Here is a 21697-nt window from a genome sequence, read left to right on the forward strand (position 1 = left end):
CACCAACAAGTGCAAATGAGACACAATGCACTCAGTCAGCCATTGTTTATTGAATTTGTCTTTTAACTGATATAAAAAACAAACAAAAAAACCCGAAAAAAACAATCACACAGCGATATACTGAATTCAACACCATAAAAGTGTAGCATTTTGTAACATCCAATGATACTGATTAACCATGAACAAGATGATATCAAATAGATTTAGATACAAAAAAACGATGTGCCCTTTAATATTCTGGAAAGTCATCATGGCACTACAATTGTGCAATATATTGCTGGGAAAAGCAAAAAGGAAAAAAAAGGAAAAGTGGGAGCTTTAAAACTAGCTTATTCAATGTGAAAAGTAAATTGAGTGATTGATGTAATATGATAGAAAACATTAAAACTGACAATTTTAGCATGCAAAATAACAAGCTTAAAATAGAAGTTACATATTGGAATACGGGTAAACTCTGAAGACATATGACAGTGCAAACCCTTTGACAAAATGAGTAAACGTAAAAACAGAATAATGTGAGTAAAAGAAATTATTATTACAGCATGTCAAGTTTGAAAAGTTTTGATTTCTAGAGAGACCTGCTCTCAAGGGGAAAACAAACTTAAATTCAACTTCTAGATGACTTTTTTTTTCCAATTACAATGTCTTTATGTGTAATTGTTACAACAATTACAATTCTACAACTTTCTCATTTGATTAAAAAGCCAACATGGAGCAGATGGTCCAACAATAAAAGGAAGAGCAAAATGCTATGGCTAACAATACTGTAGCACGAGAAAAGGTTGCCAGTAAAGTAACATTTTTGTAACCAGTATCAAAGGGAAAAAAAAAAAAAAAAATCAAAGGAAATTAAAGTTGCAGCATGCTGTAAACCGTATAGGCACACAGGGGGAGACTTGTCCCCTACGCATAGACTCCCATTCAAATAACACATTTTCAGATGTTTAGATTTTTAGATAAATCTAAACATATTTTTTGTTTTTTTTCTACATCAGCTGTGATGTTAGACATGCCAGCTTTTACATATTTGGCTGTTAAATAATAAGAATGGAGAACAGGTGTAAAGAGAGCCTGATAGCAGTGCTAAACCGTTAACTGTACTCCAAAAGTACCTGGATGGCCTGTGTGTGTATCTATGGAAGAGAAAAAGATGGTGCCACACATGCCTAGGAATTCCCTCATATACTTCCCTCATTGATTACAAATCATATTTTTATTTTCAGAGAACAACAATGTTTCAACATTTGATCTAAAACTCAATCACAGTGTAATTAACTTTGAAACCAGTCCCTATACTGTGTGGAAGGTACCTGCAGACTCGTGTAAACATACTGATGGGTTGAAAGATGTTATACTGCCACTCTGAGGACAATGAGTGCACCTACAGCAGAAATTTCAAAGGGGCTCAGAAATACAGTTCCAGCAATAGTGTAGCTGATGTGCACACAATGCAAGATACAACTGTTTTAGTCAAGGGGAACTGAACCCTTTAAACACTGAACAACAACACCCTAATTTCTGGCAATGGTAATAATCTGATTAAAATAGAGCATTGTATTACATTTAAGAGCTGTAGTTTAAGGCAAGGGTTTAATTTAAGGGCAGATTAAAATATCCATCTTAATACGTGGATTTTAGAATAGTCAGATGGTCATGTAATTTGACCTGAATCCTGAGATAAGAAATACAAGCACAGTCTAACCCAGAAATGTCATGAAGGGACGCACATTTATGTATGTGACATTACATGGGAAGACGTTGCTACTGATCCTGCTCTCCGTGGTAAATCTTTGTGCTTGGTCTTTCGAAACACAAGCACTCTCCTGCAGTCTGGAATGGCCTCAAAAACTTTGGAATGACCTATTGATCTAAGGACTTAAATTTCAGCAAAAGTGATTCAAGTGCAGACACAGGGATCAAACACAAAAGATGGGATGTTAAGTGGAAAGGTGGAGGGGGAAGCCTCCAAAGTGATTTAGGTAAACATAACTAATTTATACAGTGAAAGGAGCTATAATTAGAAGCAGTGAGAGAATGTCTAATCATAAAGGAAGACGAGAGTAAAAAAAAAATACAATCATTCCTTCAACAGGCTTAAAATCACCTGATGTTAAAAGATGACATGACGCCATATTTTCAAAAATACTGATTCGGACTGTAAGGGCTTAGCTTGGCATTGAAGACTGAAGAGCCACAGGACATGCTTCTATTCTGGCTGTCACACAAGCATACAGCAATGACGGCGTTTAAAAAAAGATGGCAGGAATACTGATAGAAAGCCCATTTGGCCTATAATGTTTTGGTCCTTTGAAGCCATACCGCTTAACAAAGTATAAAGTTGATTGTTCCAGCTCTGATGCGGAGACCAAATCCAACAATGCGTTGCAACGCATCGCCGGTCTATGGAGATGATCTCTTTGTTTTTATACACACAGCCAAACAGCGTGGAGATCTGACGAGCTCAAGGTCAATTATCTTCCTCATCGTCGCTGACGAAGCTCCGTCTGTCCTGACTGGACTCTCTCTCCCTGAGGAAGGTCTGCCTGATGGCCTCCAGCTCAGTCAGCTCTAGACGGACTTTCTCCAGGTGGAAGGATCGGCGGTTCTGGATTTGCCTCAGGGGGAAGGGGTTCATGTCCACGAAGGCGATGTTCATCAGCTTCCTGGAAACAGAGGTCACAGAGAGATGCGGTCCTGGTAATGTGGAATGTTTTTCTGTTCATACCTTGTGCTGATTTTGACTCCCTGTTGTCCCTGTTCTCTGTGTGCCAGTGTGTACTTCTGTTACTACAGGAGTTGTCAACATGATCCTTCACCAATGTCACCATGATAAATTCTTGTACATTTATTATGCTTGGTGAAAAAAAATATTCTGATCCAGACCTACTCCTCTGATATAAGGCTGAGCATAATGGATAAAATTTAATGCTGAAAGCCTGATAGCGGAAATGTCAATATTAATAAATTAACATTTCTTTTGCATCTACAATCTGAGAGTGTGACTCACTTCTTTTAAAATGTAACGCTTGTCACAACGACCACAGAAACAAAACGCATACATTACAAGCCAACATACTGTACGCATAAATGTCAGCTACAGCCAAACACAGTATTACACTTACAGTAGTGTATATAATACTGAAACATGACAACACATGAGAAAAATGTGAAAAGTGCAGCACTTTACCTTGAATCCAGGATTGTGCGTGTGAAGTATCTAAGATATTTGAAGATGGCTGTGGAATCCTGCAACTTCAAAAACTCTTCCTCTTTGTACTTGAAGAGAGCAAGGGCAAAGCGAAATATGATCTGCGGAGAAACATTATCAAAGCCATGAAATCCACTGCGTGACTTATCCTGCTTCGAGACAAAAAGCTATAAAACATTATCCCTCTGAAATGCAAAGCCACTTCAGAGGACTGACACCAGTATTCTCTAACCTTTAGAGCAATGCTTGAACAGAACAGTATTTTCCGGTGCTTATAGCATCGTACAGTCCTCATTGTCCTGATATGAGCCTTTTGTCTGGGTGCAAAACCTCAACATTTACTGAGTTTACAGGTGATCGTCCCACAGTTGTCTCTGACTCACGGCCCTAAATATCCCTGATGACTATAGCTCTAGTTCCTCCCCCTCTTACCTTAGGTCCCTCATACAGGAAGGCATCCCAGATCTTGAAGAGGGTGTCACTGACCACGCTGTCCACAAACACCACCAGGAACCAGTTGAAGGTGATGAGGGAGAAGTCTACCTTGTACTGCTCAAAGTGGGCATGGAGCCGGGGCAGCTTCTCGCTCATCAGGTCCTTGAACACACGCTGGTCAACCTGCACGGACATAGAGGGGGCGGAGGTTAAAAAATAAATTCCTATGACCTGCTGGCCTAGATGCAAGACAACCAGGACATTATTTTTAACAGCTAATCAAGAACTTTATTTTTACAGCTGGAGAAAACATGGGGTCAAATTCAGCAGCGGGAAACCAGAGCAAACTGTGCTGATCACTGCTCCGCATTCTTGCTCTGGTGAGTCATGAGCAGCAGGCCCTGTCACATGAATATGACATCACTGACAACCAGGGAAACTTGCAAACTCTGATAGTGCAGCAGCAACTTGCCCCAGTGTTTTCCCATGCTAGAGCGTAACCTTTGAGCTTGTTTACCTGCGAGCCCAGCAGAGTCTTGGTATAATAGTCCCTCGGCATGAAGACCTCCACAATGGCTATGAGGCACCAGAAGGCCTCCTCTTGGTCCAGATAGAGCAAGGCGATGGCTGCCAGCCTGAGAAAATGACAAGAAATACAATTCAGAGTTAGACTGGAACTGATATAAAAAGGCAGTGGAAAAATCGGTTCCCAATGGGTCAGAGAACATAAAACAGAAAAGGTGGGAAACCATATAATGCACAAAACAAGTAGTTGATTTGCTATAAATAGTGTTAACAAATACAAGCACTTCAAAGCAATTAACAAACACAAATAAACTACTTGTTTTGCGCATTATACGGTTTCCCACCTTTTCTATTTTACACTGGAACTGAAAGACATAAACAGATACAAGTTTTAAAGAACATCATTTAGCACACAGCAGTGCTAAGTGACAATAACCAGAACCCCTTTCTGCTCCAGTACCTGTTTAGTCCTTGGCAGTAGCCGATATCTGGGTTCCTCCAGGAGAAAGCCAGAAGCACATTCCTGAGTTTCTGGATGCCATCTGCACTGGGGGAGGCATAGTGCTTGTTGTTGGGCAAAGTACGCAGCAAGTCCAGCTCGATCTGCTTGGAGGCCGGGTTGGGCTTCTCCCGGGCCACGGTCAGCAGGGTCTCGTAATAGTCGGGCGGCATGTTGTCCCGGAACTTCCTGACGTGGAAGGAGACGCACCAGTGCCACACCTTGGGGCGGTGCACATGGGGCACGCCGCTGCGCATCAGGGCCTTGAGCTCTGGGGAGCGCACCAGGTCCCGGTTCATGGTGCTGGCCAGGAAGTTCTCCCACTTCACCCCGACGGACACCTCCTGATCCGTCATGGACAAGGACTTCAGCTCCAAGGCTCTCACCTTGGCAACCAGCTTCTCCTCCTCTTCCTCCTCCTCGGGAACCGTCTTGAAGCCGAACACGTCATACTCGCTGACATTAAATAACGGCAGAGAGAAGAGGGTCAAAGTCATGACAGTAATAGGTCACACTGCATGACATATCTTATTGAATCAAGTGATGCATTCTATGCCTGTAGCTTTTTCTCTGTACAGTTTGAATGAAGCCATTATCAGGAAAAAACTGAACTTATTCTAAACTCCTGCAGTTCAGGTGCAGCTCCCACATCAAAGTATAATCCAGGTCCCACATTAAAAGGAAAATTCCATCCTCAGATACTCTTTCCCACAACCTGCCTCATCCACATCTCTGTCAGTTAGTGATTTCCTTCATTTCCCAGAATGCCTTTCGATAAACCCCAGAGAACATGCCTGAACTTGTTGAATTTCAGCTGTGGTTTTTACGTGTCGGTGGAGAGAGCAATATGAATAGCAACAGCAAGTTTTTCCAGTTGAGAAAAACATGGTAGTCAAAACGTAACATGTCTAGTAGCAACATCCTCTTCTACAAGGGATTTCTCCCTGTATGATTGTCGAGTGCCAGTGCAAAATGGTGCGTCTAGAAATAAGCCCCTTTCTTTTTGACTCTGCGTGACCAACACCAAAACACGATGTTAATCGTTGATGTTTTAGATAGCTGAAAAATGTTCTGCTATGAAGCTCCATTGTAGCTGTGCTGTAAATATCTCAACATGGCATCACGTTGTCTATGTTTGTCCAATTCATAAGAAAAAAATACAACCCCAAACAACAAAATGGACCCAGGAATGCAAGGTGCAACACCAAGAGCTATTCTTCACAGGGTTAAAGTGTTTTAGGGTGGATTTTTCTTTTCACCAGTGAGCAACAGCTTTATCAAAGGTATCACTGTGTTAAAAACTCCTGTAAATAATGTTGACAAACAATGTTGACTAACTGCGCCAAGCTGCTTTTCCTACTTTGCGTTATAATTTAAATTCAAATCTAAGAAAAATGTTTACTATAGCAATGTGCACTAATTTTCTATCCTGCTTTCATATTCTAACTTCTGTTCTATTGGGAAATGTAACATACTTTTCAATATGGAAATATGTAACATCATTTATGCATAATGGCTTTTTGCAGCATCCATACCTGACAGTATGTGGTTTGAAGATGGGGTGCTCCTGCTGGTCCGTGCTCTCTGCCTGCAGTGCGTCCTCCAGTAATCTGGAAATGACTTCGCGGGCCGGACTCTGCTCTGAAGAGGAACACACGGGGGTCTTCACCTCCTGAAGCAGCACCAGATACTTACTCTCCACCTGGCACAACTTGGCCTCCATCGCCGTGCACTGGAGCAAAGACACGAGAACAAAGTAAACATTGAGGGATTATCTTCACTGACAAGAATGCCGTTTTCTGACTTAGCATTTTTAGATGATTTAGAGGGCACCAGCTGAGGTCAGCGCTGGACTTCCCCTAAAAGCTACTCTGACTTCCTGTTTCTGCTACCAGAGAATTGTACCATTAACCCACAAACACAAGATGGTACCTTTGCTTCTAAAGCTTTTTCTCTGCTCTCCGCATTTCTGCGTAATACTGTCAGCTCCAGAATCTCTTTGTTCAGGAACTTGTTCTGGGACTTGTAGCCTTGAAGACTGTCCTGAAATTAGAGAAACATATGTTCAGTAAAACAGTGTCAGTGTGGAAATCAGCAAACATGTATAATGATTTTTATATAATATAAACCAGCTAGGCAAATTAATTCTACAAACTCAGGTTAATAACAGCTTTGGTCCATTGGTTCCATGTTCACACTCACTTCCTTCCTTCCAGTTCTCACAATCTGCTGCTTTCTCACCTAAATCGACTGGAAATCAGTTCAAGTGTTTCCCATCATACCTTGAGGATGTCCAGCTCCTGCTGCTCCTTGTTGGCCGGTGGTGAACTGCAGTCATTTGGTTGGCTGCTCTGCTCGGCGCTCTGCTGGGACAGTTTGATGATGACTTCGTCCTTGGCCTGGATGGTCTCCATCAGCATGCCCAGCTGGTCATTCATCTCCCCCACCTTGATTTTCAGGCCCTTCAGCTCCTGTTGCAGGCTCTCCTTCTCCAAGGCAAGACGCTCCATGTGGCCGCACAGCGCTTGGATCTGTTCATCCTTTTCCTGAAGCAGGACCTCCACCTGGGGGATCTCCTCCTGGGTTACGACAGGGGCTTGACTCTGGTCTGGGGCTGAATCTGGAGCAGGGACTGGGCGTGGCGCTGGGTTTCTTTCACACTGGGAGGTCCGAAGAGTCTGCTGCAGTAGTCTCACCATCTCCTGGTGGAGAATAAAGGATTTTCTTTGGTCAATACTGGCAAATCTGGCAGTTTGTCCAATCACTGGAAAAATAAGTGCACTTCAAAATAATTACCCTTCCTCCACACAGCTGAACTGACAAGCTCACATACATGTGGGTGGAAGGTGTGAAAACAATAGGCATTGTGTTCACCAGGAGGAAGGTGAACAAATTAATGTACAACAGTTTGTACACAGACAGTGACATATCCAACGGCCCAAACAGAAGAAGCAGATGCTGTTTTCCAACAAATGAACCAATTCATGTCATGTGTTTTTTAAAGATTGCATAAGGGAAAAATGACTTTTCAACTTACATAACTGCTGCCTGTATTTACTTTTTAGCAGAGTCACACACTATGAACTGGGTTTCGATTTCCATCTCATTGTGTCTTTAAAAGGAGAGTGGTCAGCCCACACCCTAGATATAAGAATATAAGTAGGCCGAGAGTAAGGTAAATAAAAGAGTGCAAGTGTTATAGTTGAAAATAACCAGAATGCCTGTGAAAGAAGCACAAAATGCAGTAAAACGATTTTGCTCCTCAAATTATCAAGATAAATCCCCTACAGGATACCTCCATTCCTACCTTTTGATACATTTGAAGTCAAAACTTATTGCATGAGGAATGAAATCTCAATACAATTTGATCAGGAAACTGTTAAATTTTTAACACCTTTGTACTACTAGCTAACAAATAGCTCTGGTTGCCTAGAACAGTTGATACCACAGTGGCCATAGAGGCAGTGCTGACCTAAGCAAGAACATGGAACTGATTAACACAGCCCCCAGTATGCCCAGACAAGCCTTTATCTAACTTTATCTAATTTCTAAGCATGAAATGTAATTGCAAAAAGTTTATCATGACTAAGTAGATCACTAAAGAGAAAATTAGCCCAATGCGCAAACATGGATAAAGTGATTTGCCTTGCATATTTCCATTGTGTGTGTAGCACATGCACACAAGCCTGCACACAGCCACACACACACTTACTTGACTATACTGTAACGTGCAGTGAAACCTACTTGATATACTAGTACGACTAATAGATTCAGTCTAGGTCCAATATTACCTTGAGGGGACCAATGACTATCAGTACCACTGGAATACACGCTTAGGGTCCAGTTTGACTGAACAGTGCCAGGATAAGGGTGACAGGATATTTCCAACACCAGTGTTATACAGAGAAGGCTTCATGAGCTACTCAGTGAATCCCTGCTTAAGTCTGAGCACGCAGACCAAAAAACCATAACTTCACAAACAGAGGACACATAGACCTTGTATTCATCTGACTACCTCTCTATTATAGCAAGCTGTCCTGTCATTGTGCCCATTTCCTCCATCTCACCTTCAAACAAAACGAGAACAGAGAGTAATGGGAGGGATTGACACATCTGCGATTGTTGGTGAGACAGCTGCTGTTTCCTTGTTTCTTTCTGATGCATGACTAATCAGTTGTTGTCTTCCTGGATATTGGTGAGAGAGTTAGAAATGTGTTGCTTGTGTTGCATTAATATTGAACAGACAGTAAGAGCAGAGAGAGTTTCTTCTAAACTACATCGTATCAGGTGATAGATGGCACCTCATAGGTTATAAAGCCAGTCCAGGTATTTACAATCAAAGCTAAAACACCTAGCACTGTAACTGTAGTTCCTGAAATATATCGAAGAAATATTTATTATATTTACAATTCTGACCATTTCCCAAACACTTCCGAAAGAAAACACTCAAATGACAGGGATCGCAATTTCCATGCCAGTGTTCCCATCATAACCTGTCAAACTTTTTTTTTTTTTTTTAAAGATTTATTTTTGGCATTTTATGCTTTATTTGAGAGATATAGTGAGAGAGACAGGAAGGTATGGGAGAGAGAGTGAGGGGAGGACATGCAGCAAAGGACTACGGGCTGGATTTGAACCCGGGTCGCTGCGGGAAGGAGTGAGCCTTATGGTACGCGCCCTACTCGGTGAGCCACCAGGGCGCCCCATAACCTGTCAAACTTTTTAACAAGCAAATACATTTTTGCAGAAAAGCTGCAGCAACAACACATACGGTTGCTATAGTCACTGAAAAATCCTGTGTGTATTACATTACATTTTTCTAATGCTACAGAGGGTGAGAGAGAGAGAGAGTTGTACCTTCTGACTGGCGAGCTCCTCTTGGAGTTTGGCCTGTTCCTGGTGCAGGCGGCTCAGCTCTTCCTGCTGGGTCTGAAGGCGAAGCTGCATCTCCATGGGTTTGCTGCCGTTACATTCCACTGGGGAGCTTTCGGTGCTGCGGGTCTCAGCATTGCGCCCAAATTTCATGTCTCGAAGGAATGGCTTCTTGGGCCGCGATGAATTGCGCCCAAAGTCAAAGTTAAAAGCTGATCCAATGGAATCTGAGAGAACAGAATTTCATCACTCGCTGTAGTCATTTTTATTTGCCTGTGACCAACACCCATGATTTTGAATTGTACGCATACAAATAAGCAGATATAAACAAACATGAATTAAAGTGACTTAAGGGGGTGGAGGCAGGCAGAACATTTTCAGAAAATAAAATTTTTTGACCATTTGTTAGAATATTCAGCAAATAATCATTGGAACCACATAAGAGAAATACATTTTATCTTAACAGTGGAATTCATGCTGCTATCTAGAGTAACTGTCAGTGTTAAACCCAGGCAGCTGGGAGTGGAAATACTTCTGTGTGTGTCTGGATGAGGTTTCTGTTCAGCCATGTCCTTGGGTGGAGGATCCACCAGCTCCCACTCCTCTACGCTGTTGCCAGTGTAAAAGACACTGCGTCTGTTCTCTCCTCCTCGCCCCGGCCGCAGATAAGACATGGAGTTCCTGACAGAACAGAAACAAGACAGGAGGAGATGCAGGAGGGTCGATAAAATCAGGAGTGGAATGCATCAGCACTACAGTAGATAGTAGCCTGTTGCTGCTCTAACTGGCTCAAATCCACGGGGCAACAAGGACAAACAGTAGGGAAGCCTGATAACCTGTTACTTTGTACCTCAGAGGTTGAGATGTTCTCAGATTCAATAGCATCAGCACAAATTTTCTTTGTTTGAGTTCTCCAAAAACTTTTCTCAATATGGAGAAAATACCATGCAATGCAATGCCCACAACATAGCCATATGGAAATATACAGCCATACATAATCCAGTCCTGCAACTAAAGACCTCTATACATCTAGATCACACTTGATGGGAGAACCTGGCTTAGAAATAAACCATCTGAAATCAAGAAAACAACACTATGGTGAAATGATTGGATTTAAAAGTATTAAAACACAACTAAATTATTATTATTGTTTCAGGACGCTCATGGTGTCTAACCAGTTCCCTTCAAGTGTACCTTCGAGTGTTGTGTGAAGGAAGTTCTGTTTTTCACACTTCAGAAAGTGAGACCACTACAAATATATAGTCGATTTTACACAGTTTCTTTCTGTGCAGCAGGATCGTACCATCCACGCCTTACGAACCTTACCTCAGTTCTGCTGTTAAGGTTTTTGGACTTCAGTTGTTTCTGGGCTGATCATGAGCTAAATATGCTATGGGTGAAACTTAAGGATTTAGGCACAAAACCAGTGGGTATAGTTGGCTGCTCCATCAGCCTCCATTTTAGTTAGTGAGGATGATTTTGCACTGGTCTGGAGTCAAAAATAGTATTAATCTGTTTGGTTTTTTTAGCCCTAGAAACACCCCTTGCACACCACAAAAAATGAGAAACCAAATCAAGTTGACTAAGATATCATAAAAGGCAGAGAATACTCAAATAATACAGAGATATGATATTAGAAGTAGGCAATGTCTCAGCTCGAATGCCTATAAGATGTCTGTCCATCTTAACCTACAACCTCTCTTCCCATTTCACAGTGGACACAAAGTTCCAAACCAAATCTCACATTTTTGTCATTCTAGTGAGTTACATCACTTGAATGGACGTGTTGTATGCCCCAGAAAAGGAACTGCATGCTAGAGCAAAGTACTATAGATGTAACCATTTCCTCTACTGCAGCCAACCTCAGGAAGGACCGAAGAGGTATTTTCTTTCCTCAGTATAGCTGCATTAGGGCACATAGTTAAGACACTGGCTAAGCTTGTTCAGCAGGCACTGAAAACAATGAACATATACATTCTCTCTAAGAACATGGAGCTAGGTTGCATTAAATCCTCCTCCAAGTTAGTGTTGTCCGGCTGCAGCAGTGCTTCAGTTCAGCTCTTGGCCTTACCTGAGTTCTGTACCCCAGTTTTTGAGGGAGAAGTTGAGGGGGTTGTTGGACAAGCCAGACGGCCCTCTGGCAGACTGCATGCCCACCATTCCCCCTCCATCTGTGTCCGTCTCCATGGCAAAGTCGCTGCGGACTTTCTCCATGCTCTCACTTGGCTTTTCAAAAAGGAAGGTATCTGAAATCCAACAGAGAGACGCTTTTCAAAGATTACTAGAATAACAGAATAGCATTACTAGCACTGCTACTGTTGATTCTCCGGCCCCTATGACTAACTATGAGTAAAGCTTTATCAGGAAATGGGATTGCAATGGTCCTGAGTAAGCCCCAGAGAAGTAGCTCTGCTTGAAGCAATATCTGGTGTTACCCAGAATGCTTTACCGGGGTGTGTCTGTCTGTGGGTCCCTGAGCAGCTCGCCAACCATCAGACAATATGCAGTCTGAGGTCAGCACACTAAATAGATCTCTCCACTTGGTAGGAAAATGAGCTGGAAAAGTGTGGGAACATCTTATGTAAGGGCCGAGCCGCTCTTACTCTTTCCAAAATAATGCTGTCACACCCGGAGGTGAAGCCAAGGGCCACTGATACATCGTTCTCTTTACACCGTAAGTCAAGGGTAAAATTAGTCAGAGCCCTTCTGCTACAATGCAACCACACCAACGTGATGAAGCATCTCATCAAATCACTTTGCTCTTAACTTAGCATATCTATGGAGAGTATTTTAACGGGCGGGATTTTAACAGGCGGGCAATTTTCCATGTCACGATTAAAAACACACTACTTCTGTTAAATGTGGAAATGGATTAAAGTGAAAACAAATGTGGCCCCGAGTAATGTACGATGTTCAAACTATGAATTAACATATTCAGACAAGAAAGTAACAAAGCCTATTATCTTTTCTAAAAAGAATTCACCCTGCACCAACTCTAATTAATATGGTAAATTAGTTGATTGCAAACTGACAGTTGCACATGTTAATTTACCAGAATGGCAATGAAATTCAAACCAGCATGGTTTGGGTATGCAGAATCATAAACCTATCTATCGTTAGGCCATTACTAGATCCTCCACCACCTTGGCCATACTGTGAAGCCTAGCCACATTAATCTTGTACTAGCCATAAAAACAGCCACATTAAAATGTCAAATGTCCTTTCCACAGTGAAACACAGTGAAAATTCCAATTAAGCAGATGTCACTGCTCTTTAAAAGGCGGTCAGACTTCACAGGCCGTCTCTCTCCTCCCACACACTTCATCAAAGCTCTTTGACAAAAAGTCAAGGCTTCAGAGACTGAAATGGCAGAGGATATCACAAGAAATGCATACAAACACAATATCCAAGCAGAACAGCAAGCACCAGACACATTAGGACTTTGCTACTCAGCAAATTCTGTAAAATAAAACACACCCCATATACATTACATGAGAAGAACTATCTTTTTCCCTTTTTTGATTTGTCATTCAGTCACTGCGTGGCATAGCCCCACCCACATAGTAAGACCAAATCTTTCTACAGGAACTCAGGAACTTGGCAGCAAAATAACTGTCACTTTTGTTTGCAGCTCTTATGTAAATATTAATCCTTATTCAGATACAGCCATTTACTTTCAGCTGTGTTAGGAAGTGATAAAATAGAACCGAGAAACAAAGGTGTGTGTGTGTGTGCATACACTGTACGCCTATGTGTGTGTGTGTGTGTGTGTGTGTGTGTGTGTACCTGCCTACCATTGTCTTTGGCTACGAGGCCAGTGTGCGGATAGAGGAGGGTTGGGGAACTCCAGCTGTCTCTCTGGCCGGAGCCGCGTGTGTTGCTGTACTCCCATCGCTTCTGCTGTAACTGTTGCAGCCAGTAATGCATCACCTGCCTGTTGGGGGCCTTGGAACACACACACACACACACACACACACACACACACACACAAGGTTATTCACTGGAGTGGATAAAATAAGTCACTGTTATAGGTTATATAAAAATAGGTTTCGGTGTGCTACATTCAACATGCTCATTTCTCATTCCATATTCCACATTGCTGCTCTAGTTGTTACTATCCAAGATTACATCATGCATCAATGAAAATTATTGCCATTTGCCAATCAATCAAAACATGTTTAAGACAAATAAACATCACCATGAACACCTGGGCTAGCAAAATGATAAGCTGCCTGTGGAATAAATGCAAACAGTCCAAGAGAGCGTTTCAGTGGAAGCTAGGATCCGTCATGTGAATCAGCACAGATGCTAGTTTCAGTCTCAGTTCCAGCCTCGGGCCACGCAGGCTGTTAGCCATTAACCATTCACACAGTCTGCTCAGAATGATGGAGACTTCAGCTGCCAGCCAGAGTAAGTGAACTAGAGAGGTGGTGGTTTTCTCAGCCAACTCTGTCATTGTTGTTGTTGTTGTTGCCACCTGTCCTGAAACTGAACCCACTGGCACAGTCACATCACATGACAGTAAGGGGGAGTGAGAGACCATCACATGAGATGCTGTGAGGCATCCATGACCTCGCAGAACCCCCGAAATATGTGCAGTCATGGTCATTAGATGGATAAAATTACCTCATGGCTAATTTTCATTCTGGCCAATAGAAACAGTGGGGAGACCGTGCTTTCAGCCTATCAAGTGTTGAATTAGGCCCTACTTAGCAAAGTGACACATATAGCCTACGTACCTAACACACTGTGAAGCATTGTTGTTGAACAGTAATTAAGACTTGTAATATCACATCTCCTCCCTGCTACATTGTCCACAGAGGAAAGTTGCTTATCTGGCAAATCGATGCTCTAATAAAACTGTCAACAAGTGAGAATGGGTGTGTCTGCCTTCTTCACAATGAGAAAGGAAGTGACAAATCACACCAAAATAGGGTCATTTTTGGCAAGGCAGGGATACACACTCACCCATGCTGAAAGTTTGTTTAGATTTTTAGTTTGCCTACCTTCAGGAGAAACTCCTTCCCGAACGTGTGGATCTCAAACTGACCCTCGTCCCCCTCCACATCGTAGCTGAAGCATGCATCGCCTATCTCGATGTGCCCGAGCGGCAAGGTATCCTGAGGAGTCTTGAAGTAATACAAATAACATTTCCTCGGATCATAAACGAACCACCTTGGTCTGTACCCCCTCAGCGGCCCCTTGCTGGCGAGTTTGTTCAGGTAGCCGCATAACTTGGAGGGCTGCTCCTTCGCGCCCTCGATTTCGGCCACATCCACCGACCTGGAGGCCAGAATCCGCGAAGCTGTCGGGGAATTTGCTTCGCTGCCATCCTCCTCTTCGTGCATCTTCCCTGGAAGTTTCTTCTTCGTGCAGCACAGCGGATGCACACTTCTGTTTCCATCCGCATGACTGCCTGCTTCTTGGACGCGGGCATCACGGTAGTTGTAGTTTTGAATGGGGGAAATATGAGTGAGGAAGGAGCAGAGCCTCCCTGGTACCGCCGGGTGGTGGTGTTTGACAAGAGGAGCTGCCTCTGCTAACCTGAAGCAGCCTATCCATCCAGCTCTGAGCGAAGTAATCCTGCTATAATCCTTCACATGTGTTTTTCCTTTATCTGCGGTTCTTCATCCCCAAAGAAAAGGAACTATAATAATCCTATAATACGTTTTAGGAGGATACTATACAAATATCACAGCAAAACTATAAGTCCCTACTGTGCCATAGGAGATTAAAAATACCATGAATTACGATGAAGTCATTATTATTAACTGTTCACTGTTCATTACCACAGACACCTGCGGAAGAGCATTAGGGCCACACGTGAAACATTTAAAGTTCTGAGATGAATCTCAGAATTTAGAGAATAAGTGAGAGTCTCAACATTCTGAGAATAAAGTCAGAATTCTCAATTCTCAGTCAATTTATTCTCAGAATTCTGACTTTATTCTCAGAATTTACAGGTGGCAAATCCTCTTCCGTAAACACACAAACTATGCGACTAAAATAGAATAATTATAGTGATAGGATAACTAGAATAGCCTAATTATGGATAGGATTTAAGAAATCCAACGCAGCATCTACAGCTCTGCTTCCAATTTATGACATGTGCAAAACAATTTGTTAATCATAGCGTGACTCATATGTAAAATCTTAAAGGAAACAAAATCAGTCTAACGCAGAACAGAGTTGAGCTTATTAAGCATATCCTTACTAGGCCTGGAGCTCATTGTGCAGCTGCAGAAGTAAACAAGCCGTCCCACAGGGAGAGAGGCTTTGTATTTTAGGTTGATTAATGGTTGTAGACCTGAACATGCTACGACATGAGGGTATGTGGGTCCAGCAGTGTAGAGAGTAGATGATCGGCCTATGGCTTGAACAAAACATTCAGTGCCAACCCTATATGTATAGTGCTACATCTGTATTTAAATTATTATTATTATTTTTTATTTTTTTTATCATTATATAGTCTTATCATTCAGCTCAAGCTCTTATGTAGCTTGTTTTCTTAATGTCCTGGTTTTCTTTTTTCCCCATGAAATCTCATCTTAAAAAGGAGGTTGGAGGTTTTCTACTAGGATGCAATACAATAAAAGCAAAAAATAGCATCTGCACCACAGCAGTAGACTATTTTGTTACAAATTACTACATGATGATTTGGGTCAGATAGGCCTTTTGCTACCATGATGTGATGACATTTGACTGATGTCAACTGACTTGTGACCTTTAAGCATCCGCCACACAGCCATGTGTCAGGAGACTGATAAAGGCTCCTGTAACTTATTGTAAGAGCAACCTACTGTCTATTTCCTATAAATCAAATCTGCCTTTTTGTCATATATGCCTACGTGGTGATAGAGAAAATACACGTATACATTGTTCAGGTACTGTTAAGAAAAACTGCTCATATCCAGAGATGCTTTGCACATAATGTTTAAGGGATTCTTTATGAATATGGAATGAGTGATAATATATGACCCAAAACTTTTCTACTCCCCCAGAGGAGCACACATGAGTCACGAAGATGCTTAAAACCTACAGCCATCTACAGAAGCATTAGCATGACGACAAGAAAAAATACAAAAAAACAGCACTTTTATTTTAATGTTTCATAATTTTTTAAGTTTAAGTTTATTACTCATCTGAAATACATGAGCATCTTGGATCATCTTTTTACTCATGACTACAAGACCCTTTTTCCATAGAGACCCCAAACTATTTTTAACATCAGAAGCTAAGAAGCTTTCCAGCCTCCTATCTCTTTTTCAAGTATTATCATGATGATTTTGAAATGTTAGGTCACAGTAGCAAGAGTTAGTCATACATAACGTGGAAATTACCCTTATTGAGTACAAGCTCATTTGTGACTACTAAGGCTACACTGTCTATTATATGAGAGATTGAATAAAATGAACACATAAAAACCACACTGGGCACCGGCTCAGAGAAAATATTATGCTGGTTGAAGGGACTGTAGGAATATGTCTACTAAGATCTAACGGTGTTGCCATTGGGGAGTAGAGAAATCCAGTCTCATCCTCTTCAGTATGACACAGCCTCTGTCAGGCTACTGTCCCACCCACAGGGAAATCCTACTGCTCACCACATAGCACAGACTGCTGGAGCTGATTCATGCCGAGTGTCTCTGCCATGGAGGGGATGAGTTAGTTCATCACAGCCTTAAAAACAAGGCGGGGAAATATCTGATTTAATTATTGTTTATTTACGCCTTGCAACGCCTAGGCAAAGACAGTGGATCTTCCCAAATATTTCCATTCTTCTGCACATTTGGTCCAGCCTCAGTAGCTGTGATGTGATTTTATAGCAAGTCAATGTCAGAGAAAACAAAAGCTGAAGTGTTGACGTAACGTATTTCCCACTGCTACAGTAATCAGACGATCTGTGGGCAAAACATCTCCTGTTGCAAACCAATGCGCTCATGTGCACAAAAACCACATTTTTCTGTAGGCCTACAGCTTACTTTCCATTTCTCTTCAGGAAACTCTTGCTTGGTGAGAGCCGCTCTCTCCTCCGTGTCTCTCAAATGCAAATGAGCTGTATGAACATGTGCTTTACCGTTACACAGAGCCGTCGCTTTCCAAGCTGGTGGAAAAGTGTGTGTAATTCTAAATGTCATCTGTTCTATATCTCCCGTGTACAGTCACACTCCCTCAGATCACCTTCCCTTGGAGGTTGCAGACAGTTCAGAAGATGAGAGCATCATTTTAAAGTTTGCTGAAATGACACCAGGCTCAAATCACACACTGTTAATCTCACCGAAAGGTATGTGCTGAACCTGAACTCTGAAATATAACTAACCTCAGTATAGCAGTAACTGAACTTTGGATTAAACTGAGAATAAAGTCTCATTGTAGATTTTTTTTTGTTCTGTTCTTTTTCTAGGGATTAAATGGAATTGCGCTCTGTTTAGACTATTAAAACCTAAATCTGAAAAGAGCTGCAGCATTTTAGGGTCGAGGCCAGTGGATCAGAGACATCCTAAGGCCACCTGCTTCAGGACTTGTCGGATGTTTTGCTTCAAGGTAAAGTACAGTCCAGTCCAGTCAGCCAAACAATCAATTTGTCAAGTAAAAACCAAACAGTCTGGCTACCACAGATGTCAGCAGTAACCTCAGAAACAACACGCGAGGTCAAGCTAGATAACTGTGCTGTCGGATGGAAACCTTGTATCTTCAAAAAGTTAACTTTTCAGGAATTTCAGGAAAACTGCGTTATTTTCATATTGATGCGGATGCATTTTGTGAACTTTGTCATAGGATTTGAATGGGTGTTATGCGTGATGAAACATTCTCTGCCGAAAAAACTTAAGTTCAATTACAAACATGAAAATGACCTAGAATGGAGTTACTAGGTTTTGCTGCAGCATCAGCAATAAACTTGAACAATGGGGACATTGAGCAGGTGTCGTTCTCTGGTTGACGCCTCCTGGAAAATAGGCAAATTAGACTGTTGAACTGTAATGTCACGGGGTTGAGAAATGAAAACTGGTTGTCTTGATCAGCTGTCTGTCTGGGTTTGATTAGGACCGGACTAGGATGGAGCAAAGGGAACCACTGGCAGAATCTGTGGCCGAGGGAACTGAGGGGAGACTGAGGGAACTGGCATCCAAGTGGTTCCTAGAGACTCAAGCACCTCTCATTCTCCACAATGGCATCTTCCCCACTTGGTTCCTGGGCTTCATCACCAGAAAGTAAGACCTTCTAAGTATTCATTTGGAAACAGTTCAATGTATTAGCATAATTTGCCTGTGATAACAAAAGGTATCACATTTGTGCCTACAATGTTCTGACAGGATAAAGGTTTATTACTATAGATAACCTTTCAAAATGTAGTAATAAATGACCAACACAGAATATACTTAATTGCTTTGTATATGTGATTTCTAATACAGAATGTATCCTATACATAACAAGAAAAATTAACATGGATTATTACTTAAGTCTGAATATGTTTATGTAATGTTTGAGTATCGTAGCGCAAACATCAAACGATAGAAATCTATGAAAAAGGGGATTAGGTTTACTATCTCTGTTTATTATTATTATTAATTACTTTAATAACGTGTGCTGTAAACTGAGCATTCATATTGTGGGCTAAGTGTAAGGCTATTTGTCAGTGCAGTGTGGGGTTAGTGCAGTTGTAATAGAAGAGTACAGATCTGATGGTGTAAAGGGGGTTGGTTCTCACTGTTGATGCTTCTGGAGGAGTTGCGGATCTAATTCACCAAACCATTTTTGATGGAAAGTGTTCACTTGATAACTGTACTTGCCATATCCGCTCATAGATCAGGTGTCTATAGGCGCTCACCCTAAATAGCACAAGGGAGAGTTACATCAGATCCTGTGTATTGGTAAATGATAGGCTTGTGGAAAGGGCCTTTCGCAAAATGGATTTTCTTTTTATAGCAGCGTCATTCACAGGGTGAATTCCACGAAGTGCGTGTTTGAAAAATTGCCGTTGTGTTTTTTGTAATAAGACGTCAAAGAGGCCTTCGGGACACTGTTGTGCTAATAACCTTGAAAGGTTTTAATGCCCATGGCTGTCCATCTACAGGGATGCTGAGGAAAAACTCAGAGACAAGGAGCTGGGCTGTTTCCTCATCCGTCTCAGCGATAAGGCCATTGGATATATACTTTCCTATAGGTGAGTACTGGTTTACTCAGAGCAGGTTGTTATAACACGAAGTCAACAGGAACATTTGGTGGAGAGTCACGGCTTCAACATGCAACACTTTCTTGTTACAGAGGCAGGGAACGGTGTCGGCACTTTGTGATAAACCAAAGCAAATCAGGACAGTTCATCGTCTCCGGAGACACAGAGGGACATGACACTCTCTTAGACCTGATAGAATACTACAAGATAACCCCCATCGAGCCGTTTGGAGAGTATTTGACATCTTCGTGTTTTGAGGTGAGAAGACACTCCTTGAGTCACTCCCCTTAAGTAAGGAAGTGTTGAATCAGGTTGCAGGTCTAACTGGTGTTTTGTTTATCCAGGCATTGAACGAAGAGCTGTATGATATCATCCAGTTTAGCCCTAGAGAAAAGCCTGTGGTCACTGTCAGAGCTGTGAAGAATGTGCAGAACAAGTGGATTAACACTGCCGCAGAGCAGCCGCCTACACTGCCACCGAAGAGCAACAGCAAGCCAGAGGTGAGTACACTCTGTGAACTAGGACACATCTTTTCTCATTAGAGAGATTTTATTCTGATTGATGAGCATTACTGAGATTAAAGGTTCTTTAATCTTCAAAACTGAGTTTAACAACCTGGCTTGCTTTATGAAACAGGAAATACCGCCTTTGCCTAGGAGGAGCAGGCTGCTTGAGAGTGACCAGAAATCTGCCGAGGACGGGGTTTCCTATGCTCAGCTGAGGAAGCAGTTACCCAGGGAAATACCCAGAGCCCATCACAGCTGTCAGGAGAATTTACATGGAGACTGTCCAGGCAGAGCCGAGAGGCCCACAGCCCAGAATCAGACCTGTCAAAAGGAGAACATCAGCAGGTATAATCCTGCCTCAGGCTCAGGCACGGTCTACTCTGAGCTCAGCATACTGGACAGCAAGAGTCGGTCTCTACCTCTTCTAGACAACAACTCAGATGAAGAGCGATCGTACAGGCTGAGCGCAGCCTCTCTCACCCCACCGAGACTTTCCCCCAGACCCGTCAGACAAGCCGCCAGCCACGGCCCGCCAGCGGAGAAGAAGGACACATACAGCCAACCGACCAGCAGCCACAGCCTGGACTACCTGTGTAACAGTCCTATCTATGCGCTAGCTGGCAGACCTGGCAACCCGCTCACTGCCATTGAGACTAGGTCATTCCCTTCAGAGCAGAACAATGAGTCGATGTATGCTGAGGTTCCCATTGAAGCCACTCCTGTCTGCTTCCCTCTTGGCAATACATATGAGCAGATTCCTGGCCATGGGGAAGCAGCCAAGCCTAAATTCGACAGCAACACTTACGAGTCCCTTGAGGACCTCAGACCCAAACACACACTCCCATCCTGGGGGATGAAGGTTGGTAAGACTCATGTCAACAACACTTGCCTATCCTAAAGTCATATTTCATGTTTATCGTTTGTAGTTAATGACTGACTTATTTACCCCCTGCAGAATGAAAAATGGAAATGGTTCTTCCCCGATGTCAAGAGGAAATGATGAAGAGATTACCTCACCAACTACTGCAGTAAACATTTACTTACTTTGACACTACTGCCTATACACTCAATGATAGCTTCCTTTATATATTTAACATGAGCTCATGTGTGATGATATCTATTCAAACTATGTCTTATATATATTTTTGCCTTTTAATATGCCTTTATTTGAAAATGAAAATGTAACCAAGATTTGTTTTTATGTATATGTATGTGCTGGACACTATACAGGTGTCACTATTCTATAAATAAGAGATTCTAAAAAGAAAACTTGTATACCTCTCTGGGTGATAATTACAGTCAGAAATGCCTGTGTGGGGCCTGTGTTTTAATGTTAGATAGAAACCCTGTGGTTAGACCAAGATGGGGGAGGCAGCCAGTCAGATGTTTGCAGAGGAGTTCAGGCTGACGGCTCCTGCAGTTTGTTCACTGCCTGCCGTCTCCAGTGACCCTCATTCTCACGGACAGGGCGAGGGCGCG

General features: G+C 42.3%; 2 protein-coding genes across 2 annotated transcripts; one reads left to right on the forward strand and one right to left on the reverse strand.

Moving 5' to 3' along the window:
• Window positions 1-64: 64 nt before the first annotated feature.
• tbc1d2b (TBC1 domain family, member 2B) lies at window positions 65-14902 on the reverse strand. The gene is made up of 13 exons (XM_071535145.1): window positions 14546-14902; window positions 13334-13484; window positions 11611-11785; window positions 10072-10220; window positions 9525-9766; window positions 6950-7369; window positions 6600-6710; window positions 6203-6399; window positions 4629-5123; window positions 4161-4278; window positions 3641-3826; window positions 3188-3309; window positions 65-2663 (listed from the first exon to the last, which is right to left on the reverse strand). The coding sequence occupies exons 1-13, from the start codon at window positions 14885-14887 to the stop codon at window positions 2468-2470; spliced, it is 2904 nt and encodes a 967-aa protein (XP_071391246.1). The 5' UTR covers window positions 14888-14902; the 3' UTR covers window positions 65-2467.
• Window positions 14903-17616: 2714 nt separating this feature from the next.
• On the forward strand, window positions 17617-21466 carry LOC139657350 (SH2 domain-containing protein 7-like). The gene is made up of 8 exons (XM_071535150.1): window positions 17617-17822; window positions 17943-18082; window positions 18584-18750; window positions 19614-19703; window positions 19805-19970; window positions 20057-20212; window positions 20349-21077; window positions 21174-21466. The coding sequence occupies exons 1-8, from the start codon at window positions 17780-17782 to the stop codon at window positions 21216-21218; spliced, it is 1536 nt and encodes a 511-aa protein (XP_071391251.1). The 5' UTR covers window positions 17617-17779; the 3' UTR covers window positions 21219-21466.
• Window positions 21467-21697: the final 231 nt, after the last annotated feature.

Source organism: Centroberyx affinis, unplaced genomic scaffold (genome assembly GCF_046629955.1).
Source record: "Centroberyx affinis isolate AG114_WGS23_722 - 3 ecotype Tasmania unplaced genomic scaffold, CSIRO-AGI_Caff_v1 ptg002672l_1, whole genome shotgun sequence".
Classification (NCBI taxonomy): domain Eukaryota; kingdom Metazoa; phylum Chordata; class Actinopteri; order Beryciformes; family Berycidae; genus Centroberyx; species Centroberyx affinis.

Coding starts and splice junctions, on each gene's coding strand:
- tbc1d2b (XM_071535145.1), bottom strand. CDS start 14,887: ATGCACGAAGAGGAGGATGGCAGCGAAGCAAATTCCCCGACAGCTTCG. Junction 10,221..11,610: donor AACTGGGGTACAGAACTCAG/GTAAGGCCAAGA, acceptor CTGTTCTGTCAG/GAACTCCATGTCTTATCTGC. Junction 5,124..6,202: donor TTCAAACCACATACTGTCAG/GTATGGATGCTG, acceptor ATTTAATGTCAG/CGAGTATGACGTGTTCGGCT.
- LOC139657350 (XM_071535150.1), top strand. CDS start 17,780: ATGACACCAGGCTCAAATCACACACTGTTAATCTCACCGAAAG. Junction 18,751..19,613: donor CTGGGCTTCATCACCAGAAA/GTAAGACCTTCT, acceptor GTCCATCTACAG/GGATGCTGAGGAAAAACTCA. Junction 19,704..19,804: donor GGATATATACTTTCCTATAG/GTGAGTACTGGT, acceptor TTCTTGTTACAG/AGGCAGGGAACGGTGTCGGC.